Below are 18838 nucleotides of genomic sequence, written 5' to 3'. Positions count from 1 at the left end.
TACTCAGTTACCAAATCTTGTAGATTCTCACTTCAAACTTCTACGTACACATTGTGCTTGGCATAGTGCCTTGTACATAGATGGTGCTTAATAAATAACAAACATCTCTCATGTGTCACACCTTCTTTCCTTTCACAGGACCACCAACCTGATTAAGGGTTTTAGCACACCCTCCTCTACTATTGTAATAGTTACAACCTCTTATCTGAACGCCTAGTTTCTGGTTTGAACTAAGTAAATTTCCCAGTCTCTGTTTTCACTCCTTCCCCTCACCCCCAACTGAGGGTAGTTCTCCTTCCTCTTGCCCTAAGAGTAAAAATTACTTTGCTTGCACCCTCCAGTCGAGGGAGTTTAGTTTTTGATATGCAAAAAGAACATTGTTATAAAGAATTCTCACTTGTAAGATGGTATCATGAAAATAGCTTTTGAGCTGGAAAAGACCTTAGAAGTCATCCCCTCAAGACCTTAGAAGTTCAATCCCCTCAAGAAAACTGAGGCCCAGAAATATTAAGTCACACAGGTAGCAAATAGCAGAACCAGAATTGAAGCCAGCACTCTTTCCATTTCTCAGATACTAATCTGTGATCTTAATCAATTTGAAAATTCCCCCCAAAGATGCAGAGCGAAACCCATCCATGATTCATAAATGAAAAATTCTATCTACCTCTAGAGAGAAAACTGATGGAGTCTGAATGCAGATTGAAGTATACTTTTTAAACTTTCTTTTTCTTTCTTTCTTTTTTTTTGGAAGGGTTGTGTTTTCTTTTCCAACATGACTAAGATAGAAATATGTTTTCTATGACTGCACTGCATAATCCATATTAAATTGCTTGCCTTCTCAAGGAGGGAGGAAGTAAAGGGGAGGGAGAAAATTAGGAACTCAATTTTTCTAAACGTTAAAAATTATTTTTACATGTAATTGGGAAAAAAATAAAATATTAAATAAAAAACAAAAGCCCATCTCATCCTCTGAGACTCCTCTTAAGTCTAACCAACATATTGGAGGCCTGTCCCACTTTCTTCTGGCATTTGGAGGGTAACAGTAGAGCCCTCTACTTCACTTATTGCCCCTTGTCCTTACTACATGACTAGCCCCTCATCTCTTCCTTTCATAATATTCCTCCATGGCATCTTTTACTCCCATTTTTCTTCAGGGTTCCTCGTTGGTTTTATGTTGTAACCCGCTCACACTAACCATGTGCTTTTATATTGCTCTCTGTATGATACTAGTTTTTAATTCTTTGTAGACTCCTGCATTTCATATCTCAGGCTCTTACTTTGTTCTAATAATAACAGTAGTTCATATCTAGATACTTTATCTACATATCTAGAACTTTAGGATCTGCAAAGCATTTAACCTAGTTATTTCATTTGAGTCCTCACCTTACGAGGTAGATGTCATTATCTTCATTTTGGAAATAAGGCAAGTGAAGTTGTTAGAAGTTGAGTGACATGTCCAGTATCACAAAGCTGGTAATATCTGAAGTGTGAGTAGAACCAAAGACTTCCCGACCCCAAGTGCAGCATATTCAATGCAGCTTCTTCTAAAGAAATTTTTCTATGTTTTGACCAATTTGACAGACTAAGGTTTTTTTCCATTTTAAATTTAAACTTGTACTTTGTATTTAGTACATGTAGTATATACTATGGCTCCAAATGCAGCATATTCTATGTGTCTTCTAATATTTATAGTTTGACAAATTTGATAGACAAGGTTTTTTTTTATTCTAAATTTAAACATATACTATGTATTTAGTACACATACTACTGGTACACTGGCTCTAAATGTAGCATATTCTATTCATCTTCTTCTAATTTTTCCATTTTGACCAATTTGGTAGATCAGGGTTGGTTTGTTTTTTCATTCTAAATTTAAACATGTACTATGTATTAAAAAATTTTCATAGTGTGTTCCACCATCAACTTAAGTTTCCTGTTGTGAGAAAGATGGGTTCACTTTGACTGAATTAATTGATACTTCATGCAGAAATATTTATTTGGTGTCTCCTGTGTACATTCTATTTGCTTATCAATCTTGCTTACAAATCTAGGTGCTCTTATGTTGACCAAAACTCTGCATCCTAATCTCTTCAATTACAGTCACATGCAAGGCTGGTGGAAGGACTGGAGAGGAGGAAAGATCAATTGAGCTCCTCACTTTTATGAGGTATTTGGCTGAATTCTAGTGGCTGTATGTAGAGGAACAGCCAGCGTTCAGTCTCTTGCTTGACCTAGAAGGTCTCGGGAATGGCAATGTTGTTTGTTGCTACTAATCCACTATGCTGGTTACAGCCTAAACCTGTGTGATTTGTGTATAAAAATCAAGTTCATCTGTCCTAATATTTCTTTTTTTCAGGTTAGGGAATAACTTCATCCTTTCGGCAAATCTCAACTTCATCTAAGAGCTTGTGTCAAGGATATACAAAATGGCATTTTTTGAACTGAAAAACTAGAATAACTGTTGCTGTTGTTTCTACTCCTGCCACACCTTTTCCTGTGAATGTGATTATGTCATCCCTTACAACTGAGGGGAAGGAGATGAGAGATGTTTACTGAATTGGAATCATCCACAAAGGTTAGTAGGTAAAATATAACTCCCAAGCTGGAAGGGGTGGGAGAGGAGAACTTACAAACGCTTACTACGGTGGAGTTGGCTTTTAATTATGATACTGAAAAATTCATGAGAATTTGACCCCTGTATGTCAAGACTACTCCATTATGTATTCTACTATTTCCTATTTAAAATCAAATTCTTGTTTTAATTTTTCTGATTGTGGGTTTGTTGATAACTAGGTAGACTTTGGAGACTCCATTATTAAGAGCTTTATTTGTTTAAAAAAAAAGATATCACATAATTGCTGAAGCTCAGGATCAAGTGAAAATGTCTCTGATTGAAATGAGCGCTTTGCTGTGTTTGTGGTTTGTGAAGGTGAGGCCTGAGATTAACACATGCATGGAAGTATTGTTCCCTATGCAGCAAAGAAAAAGTGGAACCAAAGACTTCCTGACTCCAAGTGCAGCATATTCTATGTGTCTTCTAGTATTTATGGTTTGACAAATTTGATAGACAAGGTTTTTTTTTTATTCTAAATTTAAACATATACTATGTATTTAGTACACATACTACTAGTATACTGGCTCCAAATGCAGCATATTTTACTCATCTTCTTCTAATTTTTCCATTTTGACCAATGCAGCTAGGGTGCATCTAGGTGGCGCAGTGGATAGAGCACCAGCCCTGGAGTCAGGAGGACCTGAGTTCAAATCTGGCCTCAGACACATAACACTTCCTAGGCCCTGGACAAGTCACTTAGCCCTAATTGCCTCCCCCCCCCAAAAAAAAACAACAGAAAAAGTGAGAGGGAATTTGGTAAATTCACATGACCTATCTAATAACAAACTATTTTAACCATCAAATACCAAGCTGAACCCAAGGACATTTTCCGATATAGTTCTTTTCTTTGCAATATACATCAAGCGGGACCATGAGTTAAAAAGATAAGAATGAAGAATTTTGGTGAGCACAAGAAATGTTTTTTTAGAGCAGAGTTTGGGAAGAAAAACCCATCTCTTTTTTCCAAACAGATTTTAGTAAATAACTGACAGAGGAGGTCTGCATCTATAACTGTATTAGCTGTAGTGATGTGGATTAATTATTAAACCTTTTAGTAGGTGGCTCATCTGTTGGTCTGATATTTTAATCCTGGGCCACAGAAAGTTTAAGACTGACTTACAGTGGTAGGTTTTTCCCTTTTGCCTTAAGGTTTCCACTCTGGCAGGATGCTAGTGGCTTTGTTTCCTACCTTGTCTCTGGTTACTGTTATCCATGCTCAGCTCTGTCAACCAGGTAAGCTTCCCTAAGTCTTGAAAATAAGATAACAGCTTTCTTGATGATTAACATACTTGCTAGCTTGACAATCTATTTCAGTAATCTTCATGTATATTATAGCATAACCCATGTCTATTTTATGAGCCCTAAACAAACTTTAAAACTGGTGGTCTAAAATAATTATAAGAAACTTTCTAGTGAAAATCTATAGTGTAGAGTTGCATTCCAGGAATGTTGATATGTTTTCTTTTTTGTTTCAAGTGTGTTTGATTCAAACTTGTGTTTTTAACTGTTGGAAAGTTTAGTTTTGATCTATTGTTTCTCTTTCTTTATGGCAGATGCAGAAAATGCTTTTAAAGTGAGACTTAGTCTCAAAACTGCTCTGGGAGATAAAGCAGTAAGTTGAACATTTTATTATTTTCATTCTGTTTGTTATGTCATAAAGAGTATTTTCAGTAGTAATCCTTACATGGAGATGTGTAGACATTGCAAACTGTAACAAATTTTTCATGAGAAATTATTTCACAACAATTTAAAATTAGGGTAATAGATAATAGTAAATAGTTTGGCACAGTGGAAAGAATACTGTACATGGAATCCAAAGATCTGGCTTCAAATTCTGAATCTGTAAGCTACTTCTTCAATGACCTTGAACAAGTCACTTCAACTTTCTGGGCCCCAGTTTCCCCGTCTATAAAACAAAGTAGGTTAAACAAAACAGGTTTCTAAGATCTTTCTAGCTTTAAATCTGTGAACCCATGTACTTTCTGTTATTTACTTGACACAGTGGTTTAATACAAATTCTTTTATGTAAATAATACATTTTGGAATACATGGATATATGTTTATAAGATCTAGCTAGTGAAAATATTTTCTAGGAAATACCTTAAGAAAATTTTACTATAAAGTAATGTATAAAAGTCAAACTTTGTTCAGAGATTATTTGTTGTGTATCATGCATATGCCCAATAATGTCTTGACCATGTTTTGTACATACCCAGCTATGAGATTCATTCATTTGGCAAATATTTTTATAAAGTTTTAACTATGTGCTCGTCACTATTTTTTTGTATATTTGTCATACAAAGATGGATAAAAAAACAGTTCTTGCCCTCTTCATCCCTGTCCTCAAAGAATTTACACTGTAATTGGAGAAACAAAAGTTAATACTCAATGAAATAGTGTTCAATTCTGCATTAAACTTTTTGGTACTTACTGTAAGGGTATAATTGTTCAGATAACAGGGACATCAGTATGTACAAAGGTAAGTAGACTAGACTTCTTGTAAGACATGTGGCTTGATCCCATGGGTAGGATTCAGGAGGCAGAATAGAGGACAGATAGTATTCAAGGGAAGGGTAAGTAACACAAGTAAATGCAAAGAGACAGATAGAAGTTTGCCATATACAAGGTATCTCAAAGTCTTATGCAGTTTTAAGCTTTAACAACTTAAACTTTAAGCTTTGATAGACTTTGAAATATGCTATATGGGGAGGTCAATAGAGAGACCTGACTTACGGTAATAGAAGGTAATGTTGTATAGTACTGGAAAGTGAAGGTGGATAAAGTGGGGCCTTGAAAACATGATTAGAGGGGTTTGGGTTTGACATGTTATATAACAGAGAAGCAGTGTAAATTTTGGGGTGTGAGTGTTTTCAAAGAAATGTTTTGGGGAAATTAGTGTAGCAGCCGTATGCTGAATATACATAGGAGGTCAGTTTAGCTAGCTAGGAGTAAGATGATATAGGTCTAGACTAGGTATTCTGAACCTGAGGTCCATGGATGGATTTCAGGGGATATATGAACTTGAAAGGGGAAAAAAAGCACGTTTATTTTCATCAACTTCTAACTGAAACAGCATTTCCTTGAATTATTGAAAAACATTATTCTGGGATGAAATCCATGGGCTTCATTAGACTGCCAAAGGGTTCTCCAACACACAAAAAAAGTTAAAATCCTTTGTGTAGAGCAGGCCTGCACAATATATGGCCTGCAGGTTGCTTGCAAGTCACCAAAGGATTTCGGGCGGCTTGTAAAGAATGTAAGATTGCTACTGCACATTCTCTCCTATTTGTCATGTGACCCATGGCAACCAACCATCATCGGTCTATCTCTAGTCTAACCTGTCTGTAGCCCAAAGAAGTTTAGCCTATTTTAATTTTGGTCCCTACATACTGTCAAGTTGTGCAGGTCTGTCATAAACTATTGACATATCTTTGATTATTCTCTCTGTTTATTCTGTGTATCCCAAACTTCATAAATCTCACTGTTTCTTCTTTTAAAAATTCACAGATTTGTCCCTTTGTCTCTAATTAACAATGTTACCACTTACTCTATACCAGGACTATAAAACTTGGTAGTAGGTAGGGGCCAAAATTAAAATAAAGTGAACTTCAGGCCACAGATAGGTTTTTAGCAGTTCACTTTCCAAGTAAAGGTATAATTAATGATTAAACTATTTTGCAAATAAACCATATTTTCAAAGAGGGAAATGTCAATTAATATCAATTAATTACACTAATTACTTAAGATTTTTATTTATCATGAAATCACATTAATGTTAAAAAAAAATTACTTTGCTAAGTGGGACTTAATCCAGAAACTACAATCAGCAAACACTTCTTTATTAAGTTACCTTCAGTAAAAGACTTCTCAGCAGCAGCAATTTCTATAGAAATCTAGAAACTAACCTTAGTAGTCACCTCATTTTCTGAGTTTACTTTCTTAAAAAACTGTTGTTCCCCACTGAGATTTTTCAACAATTTGGATGCTTTAATTTGTTTTTCATTGGTGTTTGCTTAAGTCAGGATGTTTTGATTTGAAATGGCGATGAAGATTGTATTCCTTCAGAACGGCTATTATTTGTTGGCAAATAAGGCACAATATTTTCTCTGTCATGTAAGTAAACAAGTATCTGTTTGTCCACTCTGAATTAAATACTCTTTGTTCTGATTTGATCTTCCATTTCTTTTTATGACTCATTTTACAAAGTCACTCCAAAAACTTTACTCTTAAAACCAAAAAATCTCCACAGCAACTGCTCACAGACAAAGAAATACTGAACTTAGTGTCTGACCTTGTAAAGAACACCAGACACTCATGTAACTTAGAGGGTGATCATGCAGTGATGGAGGGAAAGAAGCCTGCACATTGTTGCCACTCATTACATAGTGGGGGTCAGCTGTGTTGGCATGGGGCTGCACTCACTTTGTCCCTGTTCAACACCAGTAATGATCAAAAACACAACAAAAAGACAGGACTCTTGCTCCTCTCAGACTAGAGACAGACAGACAATGGTTGGTTGCCATGGGTCACGTGACAAACCAGAGAGACTATGCAGTGGCAAGCCACCCACCAAGTTACATGAAGGGCACAATAGTGACTAGTGAAAGGTGGGTTAAGTGGGGCATGGACAAAATACTCATTACATCTTTTACTTTCTTTTACATCCCCTACATTTTTCACAGGCTGCTGAAATCCTTTGGCAGGTCACAAGTGGCCTGTGGCCATATGTTGTGCAGTCCTGTCTTAATCTATTCTGAAAAGAGTTGTTCCCTGGATAGAAAAATCTCTAAAACTCATTCCATTGTGCAGTCAATGAAAAATATATAATTGTTCAGTTTTTGCCTTTCAACATAAATAACCAATACTCCTTCCCAATTTTCAGTTGTATTAAAACAGAAAATATGATATGCATGGTAGCATATGTATAAAAGCAATGTCTATAAGTATGTGTGTTAAATACATAGTAAAACTAGTCATAACTCTGAAAAAGTCTGGCAGTTATATTAGGATTCTAGCTTATAAAATGAACCTCAAAGGAGAAGTTGCCACATGTTGGGAGAAGAGGGAAGGTCTAGAATTAGCAATAGGGATTGGTCCTACGGACCAATCTTTTAAGGGTTTGAGAGAAGGCACAACCAAATACAAGAATGGACATCCTGATATGTAGTGCCTTCTGGGAGGAACTGCTGGTAAATGTTTAACAATCAGCCAAGGAGGGGGAGAATGTATCTTTTACACACTTTTAAATTTAATTGGCATTATTAATATTTGCTCCATCACTTCTTTATCAACAAAACAAGCAAAAATCAGGATTTGTGGTTTTGGCAGATTTCTGAAGTATAAATACTCACTCTAAAAATTTAACAATCACTGTCTTCAATGGACAGCTCTATGAGTGCCATTGATTAGTTGGAAGGAACAGGAGGAAAAAAGTCTAGGATTGTCAAGGCTAGATGAACAAATATTGTGTATCCTTGAGAATACAATGGGAGTAGCATGGACATAGCTAGGTGGTGTTGGGGCATAAGAAATGATAGGGATGGGAAGTGGTGGCTGTTATGTAACTTTAGGGAAGTTATTTAACCTCTCAGAGTTTCAGTGTCCTCTTCTTTAAAATGAAAGGACTGGACTAGATTGACCTACAAAGTGCCTTATAGCTCTAAAGCCTAAATCTTAGTTTTTAACTTCAAAGATTTCTTGCAAATGAGATAATCCATGTAAAGGCTTTGTAAACCTTAAAGCCTATATAAACATCAGCTATTTTTATTATTGTTGTTCCTTCAGAATATCTCTTGTATCCATTTCTTTGTTTCTGTGGTGAGCCCCTCTGGGCTATCCCCATCCACACTCCCACCTCACACAAGCCAGTTTGATTCCTCAGAAGAGGACTACCCCAGATTTAAGGAACCCTGTAGATCAGAGCTTCTAAGACTGTAGCTCACTAACCACCACCAATGTGCTTGTTTTTCAGTAATCAGTTCAAGGACATAGATAAGAGCAAAAACATGGTCTGAAGTAACATAACATGAGGATTTATATTAGAGCATTCTTCCACAAAGCTAGATCACACTCTGCAGCAAATATATATATATACTTTTAAGGGTTTGAGAGAAGGCACAACCAAATACAAGAATGGACATCCTGATATGTAGTGCCTTCTGGGAGGAACTGCTGGTAATAGAAAAATCTCTAAAAGATGAAAAGATGAACAAGAAGAGATATTGCAAAAATGGAACTCCCATATAGGAAAGACAATTTAGCCCTGTCGATTTTTTTTCCTGTAATATTCTCTCCCATTTTCTCTTCCTTTACTCCAGTCTTTTCATCAAGGCTGACTCTGTACTTGTGCCCTTGATCTCAGCCTCTTCAATCCTCTACCAGCAGACTATCCGTACAATCATTCCTTTTCTTTAATCTTCATTCTCCTTCAATCTACCAGCTTCCTATACACCACACTTTCTCTAGCCTTATAATTCCCTTTGTTGACCTTTCAAGCAATTGTTTTGTATCTTTCCTCTGTTTAACAACCAGAAAATATTGTCTAGACTCATTGCTTCCAATTCATCTCCTTTCACCCACTCATTCACTAACTGACTCACTCACTCAACCCTTTGCAATCTGGTTTCCAACTTCATCACCCAACTGAAACTGCTCTCACCAAAGTAAACAATGATCCCTTTGCCAAAATGATGGTCTTTTCTCAATCTACATCCTTCTTGATGTGTTGCCATCGTTTGACAATGTTGACTACCCTCTCCTCCTAGATGCTCTTTCTTTTCTGTGTTTTCATGGCACTGCTCTGCCTTGGTTCTCTTCTGACCTATCTGAGCACTTCTTAGGTCCCTTTGTAGGACCATTATATTTATTCTGCTCTTTAACTTTAGGGTGGGGCAGTGGATAGAGGGTCTGGCCTGGAGTCAGGAAGACCTGAATTCAAACCCAGCGTAAGACATTTACTAGCTGTGTGACCCCTGGCAAGTCACTTCGCCTTGTTTGCCTCAGATTCCCATCTGTAAAATGAACCGGAGAAGGAAATGGCAAATCACTCCAGTATCTTTGCCAAGGAAACCCCAAGATCATAATGAGTCAGACACAACTAAACAACAAGAAAAACTTTAGGGTATGCACCACGGGCCTGTATTAAACCATATTTTCCCCCCATTTTCTTGGCGACCTCTTTGGTTTCCATCAGTTCAATTACTATTTCTATGAAGATGACTCAGATCTCTATTTTGTTTCTCTCCTAAGAGAGAGAGTCTTTATCTCTCTCCTCAGTTTCATTCTTGCATTAGATGTTTTAAGTTGATCTCCTTTAAGCACCTCAGATTCAGCATATCCAAAACAGAGCTTTCCCCTGACACACATGTACTGACTTCCTCAGCTTTCACATGGTCACTCAAACCAAGAAGTAACTCTGTCTTCCTATTACAAATACCTAGGGGCCAGCTTCCAGTCACACATACTACACAGATTACCTGCATCAAGAGCTCTCTTATTACCCTGAAGTTAATGTATTACTGCTGCGGCCAACTGGGAACCCTCTGCTTTAGCACACAGTAACCTGCCTTTCAAGCGCATCATCCCCAGAATCTAACAAGGGGTCATAGAAGAATAGGCAGATAGTGTAGATCTTGAAAAGCAAAAGCCTATGTCAGGCAGATCAGCTCACACAGGAAATAAAACAAACCAATAGTAGAAGTTTAGGCAGACAGAGAAGCAAACATAGAGTTCAGAGTGAATAGGGCAGTGAATGCTAATCCTAGGGCAAAGGCAGTTTACTCTGTGCAGTATTTTATATTGTGGGCTGAGTGTGTCTGGCTCTTGGCTCACAGTTACTAATTAAGTACAAAAGAAACATGGAGGCCCATAGGTGAATTCTGTTCTTGACTGAGGCGGATACAGAGATAATGAATCATGAAGCTAGAAGTCAGATTGCTCAGGTTGAGGCAAGTGAAAAGAATTAAAAGCTATGGGTATAGACTATTGATTCAAAATATTTTTCAGTGAAAGAAAGGAGAGATTGTGATAGTAGCTAGAGGATGGTAAAGATTTATATTCAAGACTTTTTTCAAAATAAGGGAGTCCAGTGCATATTGGAAGAGTAAGGAGCTAGTGGAAGAGAGATTGACACTGAAAGAGGAGTGGTACGTGCTTGACAACAAACTCCTTCAGGAGAATGGCTTGGTGCACTAGGGAAAAATATACAAAACAAAAACACTAGATTTGGAGTCAGAGGAATTGGGAGCTGAATTTTTGTTTTGCTGCTTATTGTCTGTATGACTTGGTCAAGTCACTTTCATTGCCTAGGCCTCAGTTTCCTCAATTATAAAATGAATAAGTTGGAGGCACCTTCCAACTCTAAATCTATGATGCTGTGGGATGTTTGCCATCACTTTGAAGATGTTTTTTGTTTTTCATTACTACCCATCTATTTCTCTTGACACCATGTCTGTTATTTAGGTAACTGCCATTAAGTGAATGGTACTTCTTCATTGAGAGTTGTATGAAGAAAGCAGGTTGAGATAGAAGCCATTCAGAGATCAGGTATAGAATTCACTTGTTCAATAAAATGGCAGCCCTGGCCAAAGGATATGAACCAACATTTCTCAAAAAAAAAAAAAAGAATTACAAACTTAACAACCATCTGAAAGAATGCTCCAAATCATTAAAAATAAAAAATGCAAATCAAAACAACTTTGAGGTTTTACATCATACCCTCAAAATTGGCAAATATTACAAAAGATGAGAATGTTAATATAGAAATATAGGAGGGGTTTGGGGAAAATAGGCATTCTTGTGGATTGCTGTTTTGGAAAACAATTGGAATTATGTAAATAAAATTACTAAAATATCCATATTCTTTGACCCAGAGATCCCATTACTAGGCCACAAGGAAGACATTAATAAGAAGAAAGTATTGATATACACCCAGATATTTATAGTAGTATTTTTTGTGGAAGCAGTTTGGAAATAAAGATGCCCATTGATTGGAGAAGTCTAATCAAGTTGAGTCAACAAATATTTATTAAACTCTTATTAAATACCAGAGATTATGCTGCTGGGAATACAAATATAAGCAGAAAAATAGGACTATTCTTGCTCTCAAGGAGCTTATATTTTAATGGAGGAAGACAACACATAAAAGGAATGTGGATAGGATAGGAAAATGGCAGAAGATGTCCAGAGAATCAGGAATGAATGCAATCTTGAGAGGAATGAATGGAAATGGCTAAACTAGTTGAAGTACATTAATATAGTAGAATATCACTGTGCTGTAAGGGGAAAAAAGACTATGATATACAGAGAAGCATGAACTCATTTAGAGTGAAGTAAACAGAGCCAAGAAAACAATATACTCAATGACTACAGCAATGTAGTTGAAAAGACCAACAACACTAAATAATACAAAGTGAATTTTGTAAAATTACAAAGAACAAGCATGGTCCTAGAGAAGAGATATGAGAAAACATCTCCCCCTGACTCCTCCGCAGGGACCTCCCACCTCTGGAGCATCGCACATGTTTTCAGATTTTTTTCAAAGTAATGGTCAATTTTCCTGACTTCTTTTTTTCCCCTTTAAACAACTATTCTTTGTTATGTGGAATGGTTTTTTGGGAAGGAGGGAAATGTAGATGAAGTAAAAACAAAAGATATCAATTAAATTTATTTTTAAAATGGTGCAGTTAGGGGGCAGCTAGGTGGCGCAGTGGATAGAGCCCTGGCCCTGAAGTCAGGAAGACCTGAGTTCAAATCCGGCCTCAGACCAAACACTTGACACTTACTAGCTGTGTGACCATGGGCAAGTCACTTAACCCCAATTGCCTAAAAATAAAAAAAATTAAAAGATGGTGCAGTTATATTTTTCTACCGAAAAATAACTATTAAGATAATAAGCCATACTTTTAAATAATTACATGATTTTAAAAGAAGGATAAAATGTAAAGGAATACTTCAAAAGTTGAAGTTCAATTTTAAGCTATTAACATTGAAGGAAAAGTCATTTAAGCCTTAATAACTTCAAACTGTACTTTTGTTACATCTTGTCTGCTATCTAGATGCAATGCTTGGGCACCTTGCTTACCCAATTTCAAGTGTCATTGAACTCACAGGTCCCATTTATCTGGTTATTTTCCTTGCAACAACTCTGTGAAGTTGTGCAAATGTTACCTCAATTTTATAGGTAAAGAAACAAGGGCAAGGAGGATAAATACATTGGTCAAGGTTATATATACATTAAGTAGCTGAGCAAGAACTTATAGAGCATAGGATTCAGCACTGTGCAGAACTTTAGGAGGTCTTCTCATCCAGTCCCCTCTAGTCCATTCCCCTTGTTTTACAGATGAGAAAATTAAGACAGGTGAGATGAAATAATTTGACCAAGATTATACAGGAAGTAAGGGATCTTGCTGAGATGGGAAACCAGGGCCTCTGGCACCAAATCCTATGTGTTGTCCATTTTTCCATGTCATGTGAACTTTAGTTGTCTGATTTCAAGCATTTTTTCAAGTATTTTTCAAGCATTCAGCATTTTTTCACCCTCATTTCCCCAACGAGGTCCAAGGTGAAAAAAACCATCATTTACCCTGAGCCTTTCCCTAATGTCTGAAGCCTACTGGGGCTTATGTACAGTTTATTGCCTGTTCCTTATGGCTTCAGAGGAACTTTGGTGTTAAAAGCTGTTATAGGCAGCTTTCATTCAGCCTTTTATTTTCTCGCTAGCAGCATAGATCTTTCAATGTGTCTCATGATTCTCCCGAGGAAAAGTCTTATTTTCCCTCTTAATTTCTAAGATTCCACTTAGTCTTTTCCTTATTCTTTTCCTCATGGCAAGAAGAAGATAGAGAAAAACAAAGAGGATTACAATCATGCTGTGTGCAGATCTATGGTATTTTTTCCCATTAGGAGATGGTTTCCTTAGCAACCATCCTTACTAACTCACTCTACTCCCTCCTCTCACCTGCTTTTATGTAGAAGTAAGTTTGTAGACTTGTTTAATATTATTTTTTTTTACTACTGTACAAGGTTTTTAATGGAATCATATTTTAAAAGGGGTACTTTTTAAAAAATTTTTCCAGAATCTACACTTGAAAATACATTTGAATGAGCTCTTCATAGGTTTAAAATGGAACTATTCTGTGATTTCCTCATAAATAGCATCTTGTGTCCAACTGGAGGGGTGAATTTTAGGGCAGAATAGATAGAACTTTTCTTTGAGTCTTCAGAGAAAGAGGCAAGAATAGGTTGTGTTGAGGAAGATTGCAGATAGATGTGGGAACTTATGCCAGATGACCCCATCTTCTCAAAACAAGACAGAAGAAAAAAGCATTTATTAAATGTCTTTTGTGTACATGAATATGTGATATTGGGAATACAAAGATATATAACACTATTCTTGAGTCCTCACAAAATGTTTGAGTAAAAGTATAGCTCAGCTCCTATTTATCACCTCAAAACTATAAGAAATGTACTAAATAGAATAAAAAAGCAACAAAAACTAAAAGAAGGGAAAAGAAAAATGTTCACAAGGAAATCTCCACAGAAAAACAAAGAGACTGCGCAAATGAGCCAGCAAAGACAATCTTGTAATACAAACAAAAAATACTATTGAGAAAGGAATGCCAGGAGAATTCTCTAGAATAAGCGAATAATCCTTCAGTGACAATTAGAATCCCAGAAAAGAGAATAAACAAACAAAAAAGGACAAGGTGTCAAGATTTCTATCACAAACTCTTTTTTTTTTTCATCAATGACAAGGGAGTTAAAGTATCTGAGGCTGAGTTCAAATCTAGCTTCTGATGCTTTCTAGCTATATAACTTAATCTTTGCCTCAGTTTCCTCACCTCCCTCCCAGGGTTGTTGTGAGGATCAAATGAGATAATATTTATAAAAAGCACTTAGAACAGTGTCTAGCTCATAGTAGGTACTATGTAAATGCTAGTTTTCTTTACTGATATTAATATTACATTTGGACTCAACATTAAAGTCTTCAGTGAGAACATAGAAATGGCCCTAAAGAAAACAGGATGGGAGCAGTAGCCTAATTAGTCCAAGCTTACACAGAGAAGGTTCTGAGCTTATGATTTTGAAAGCATTAGAGCACTGGAGTATTGGAGATGGATTGATTTCTTGATATTCCAGAGGAGAAAATATCATATTCTTAGAAGAAATTTCTGAGCTTATGATTACTCCCTGAAAGCAAACAATAAAATATCAATAATTACCTGCCTACATATCTGCTTTCCCATATCAACTAAATCTTTTTTAAAGATTTTTTTTAATTTTAAAGATTTAATTTAAAAAATTTTTTTAAGAAATCTTAAAAAAATTATCGAACATTTTTCCTCCCAACTTCCTCTATCCACATACAAAATGGGGGAAAACATATAGAAACCTTATATTGAATAAGCAGAGTCAAGCAAAACAAATTTCCACATCGGCCACATCCAAAAAGTGTGCCTCATCCTGCCTATTTGTCCATCACCTCTCTTTCATGAAGTGGGCAGCCATATTCATCATCAATCCTCTGCAGTCATGGTTAGTTATTTTGTTGATTTAAGTTCTGAAGTCTTTCTGAATTGAATATTTATTACATTATTGATGTATGGTATAAATTTCTCTCCACACCTTCTATGAGAATCTGCACACTCGGAGAGCTTTTTTGCAGGTTTGGGGAGCGAATTGGCAGGCTTTTATAAATGATGTTCTATAGCAGACTTTACAGACATACAACTGACTGAAAGGTGTAGAGAATACAAGTTCCCTCTGTGCTTATTGTTTGTTGACTATTCAAAAAAAAGCATTTTTCACCCACGTGTCAAAATTATGCAAAATTGTTTGAAAGATGTAAAAACAGCGATAACTTTGTTCAGTTATTTCCTGACTATTACAGTAAAAGTATTCACAAAGTAGGGAGACAGATGTAAGCTTGCGAAACATGTTTGCCACTGTCCCTGAGGATATCCAGCACAGACTACAAATAGAAGAGGGATTAGTTATAGACAGTGGATGGGGCCCTCTGGATTCTTCTATTTACATATGATCTGCTATTAATTGCACCAAGTCCCAGAACATTTCAGTCTCCTAAATCAGAACAGTAATCACTCAAAAGATTTCTGCTTAACTCAACAAAGGAAAGACCAAATGGATAAAAAACACCTATTACCCAAACTATGCTGTGCTATTGGTTGGACAACCCATAGGAATAGCCCATCAGGATTTTTGTCTTGGACAGACTGCACATGGATATGAGCTGACTGTTTCAGGAAGCCTTTCTGGACATCTAGTTTATGACTGCTTTATTTTGTGTTACCTGGTTTGTGGCAGCTGTAGCCAGGATGTGCTAGTAAATGTTTAACAACCAACTCTCCAGAAAAAAAAAGAATGACACACTATTTTGTTTAATTTGAATTACTAACATTTTCTTCATCACTTTCTTAAGTCTAGGCAATCAACAAGGCAATAAATTAAGCGTTGATTTGTATTGTTTGTCCATTTCCAAAGTATAAATGATTCCATTGAAAATTTAACAATTGGCTTTCACAAGATGGCTTAAGCTGGCTCAAATACACGCCTGGCTATGAGTGATACTGTGATGTACATAAGTATGTTTTTATTTCAGAATTTTTTCAACTTTAAATGCCATCCTTCTTGTATGCATATAAACAAGTTAATGCTTCTTATTGCTAGAAAAAATATGCATATACATGCATATGTATATGTATGTATATACACACAATTATATCTGTATGCTATGTGTATATATTATAGATGCAGTAACACTATATTGCTGAAATACTATATTCTCCAAAGAATTAAAGTTGAGTATCATCAAAAGAGCAATGGAGAGAACACATAGTGGAAATAAATGAACTGGAAAGCATTACCAATCAAGAATTGCGTAAGAGAATTGGTGTATCAGACATCACCATAGAGATATGTGACTGGAGATGAAAGTGTAGAGATTATGGGATAACAAATGGACAGCCCACTGGTAGACTTCTATATATAGATTGTTTTGTATATATTTCTTTGCATATTGTCCTCACCCCCCATTAGATTGTGAGCTATGTTTGGGCAAGTCACTTAATCTCTGTCTGCCTTAGTTTCCTCATCTGTAAAAAGGGGGAAATAATAGCATCTACCTAATAGAGTTGTTGTGAGGACAAAATGAGATCATATTTATGAAGTACTTTGTAAACCTTAAAGAGCTATATATTAATGCTAAATGCTAGCTGTTTTATACGTTCTTCACTCAGCTTCCCTTGGGGGTAGCGTTTCTTTCTTTTTTTTTGTATTTACTTAGTATCTAATTTTTCCCCAATTACATATAAAAACAATTTTTAATATTTGTTTTTAAAACTTTGACTTCCAAATTCTCTCCCTTCTTCCCTCCCCACCCCCTTATTGAGAAGGCAAGCAATTTCATATAGATTATATATGTGTAGTCATGCAAAACATATCCATAATAGTCATGTTGTGAAAGAAAACATAGACAAAAAAATCAAGAAAAATAAAGAAAGTTTAAAAAAAAGTGTGCTTCAATCTGTATTCAGTCACCATCAGTTCTTTCTCTGGGGATGGATAGCATTTTTCATCATGAGTCCTTCTGAATTGTCTTGGATTGTTGTATTGCTGAGAATAGCTAGGTCATTCATAGCTGATCATCTTAGAATATTACTGTTACTTTGTACATAGTACTTTTCACTTTGCATCAGCTCATGCAAGTCTTTCCAGGTTTTTCTGAGAGCATCCAGCTCATCATTTCTTATAGTACAATAGCATTTCATCATAAATATATACCACAACTTGTCCAGCCATTCCCTAATTGATGGGCAGCCTGTCTATGTCTAATTCTTTACCCCCAGAAAAGAGCTGCTATTTTTGTACATTTTTTGTACTCAGAGGAAGTTAGAGAAAAAAGGTCCTTTTCTTTTCTTTTTTTTATCTCTTTTAGGATACAAATCTAGTAGTGGTATTGCTAGGTCAGAGGGTATGCATGATTTTATAGCCCTTTGGGCTATAAATTGCTCTATAGACTGGTTGAATCAGTTCACAACTCCGCCAACAGCGCTTTAATGTCTCATTTTTCGCACATCCCCTCCAACATTTGTCATTTACCTTTTCTGTCCTATTAGCCAATCTAATAGGTATTAGGTAGTACCTCAGAATTGTTTTAATTTGCATTTCTCCAATCAATAGTAAGTTAGAATATTTTCTTTTCATATGGCTAGAGATAGCTTTAATTACTTCGTCTGAAAACTGATTATATCTTTTAATCATTTATCAATTGTGGAATGGCTCTTATTTTTATAAATTTAACACAATTCTCTATGTATCTGAGAAATGAGGCCTTTATCAGAGAAACTTGCTTCAAATTTTTTTTCACAGTTACTGTTGCTAACTGTATTTCCCTCCATCCTATTCCCCCACCCCCATTTATTCTATTCTCTATTTCCTTTCACCCTGTCCCCCCTCAAAAGTTTTGCTTTTGACCACACCCTTCCTCAATCTGCCCTGACTTCTATCACCCCTTCCCCCCTTCTCTTATCCCTTTTCCCTCTTACTTTCCTGTAGGGTAAGATAGATTTCTATACCCAATTGCAGGTGTATGTTATTCCCTCTTTGAGCCAATTCTGATGAGAGTAAGGTTCACTCATTTCCCTTCACCTTCCCCTCCACTGTAAAATTTTTTCCTACCTCTTTTATGTGAGATAATTTACCCCATTCTACCTCTCTCTTTCTCTTTCTCCCAGTACATTCCTCTCTCTCACCCCTTAATTTTATTTTTTAGATATCATCTCTTCATATTCAAGTCAAACCTGTGCCCTCTGTCTATGTATATACTCCTAACTACCCTAATAATGAGAAAGGTCTTATGAGTTACAAATATCATCTTCCCATGTAGTAATGTAAACAGTTTAACATTATTAAGTCCCTTATGATTTCCCTTGCATGTTTACCTTTTTTTGGCTTCTCTTGAGTTTTGTATTTGAATGTCACATTTTCTATTCAGGTCGCTTTTTTCATCAAGAATGTTTGAAAGTCTATCTTATTGAATTTCCATTTGTTCCCCTGAAGGATTACACTCAGTTTTGCTGGGTAGGTGATTCTTGGTTGTAATCCTAGCTCCTTTGCCTTCCAGAATATCATATTCCAAGCTCTCCAATCCTTTAATGTAGAAGCTGCTAAATTTTGTGTTATCTTGTTCTCTGTCCTATATGTATA

The 18838-nt window shown here is 36.1% G+C and overlaps 1 protein-coding gene across 1 annotated transcript in view; it reads left to right on the top strand.

Annotated features, from left to right (window-relative positions):
- Nucleotides 1-3780: 3780 nt before the first annotated feature.
- The window catches only part of CLTRN (collectrin, amino acid transport regulator), a 70463-nt gene continuing 55405 nt past the window's right edge, over nt 3781-18838 (top strand). Inside the window, exons 1-2 of the mRNA XM_027835303.1 lie at nt 3781-3847; nt 4168-4226. Of these exons, the coding sequence (XP_027691104.1) occupies nt 3781-3847; nt 4168-4226 (126 nt within the window). The remainder of the gene's footprint in view (nt 3848-4167; nt 4227-18838) is intronic.

The sequence above is a fragment of the Vombatus ursinus genome, unplaced genomic scaffold (assembly GCF_900497805.2).
Source record: "Vombatus ursinus unplaced genomic scaffold, bare-nosed wombat genome assembly UNPS02014814.1, whole genome shotgun sequence".
Classification (NCBI taxonomy): Eukaryota; Metazoa; Chordata; class Mammalia; order Diprotodontia; family Vombatidae; genus Vombatus; species Vombatus ursinus.
Note: the sequence above shows the minus strand (reverse complement) of the source record. Positions and strands in the feature narration are given on the sequence as shown.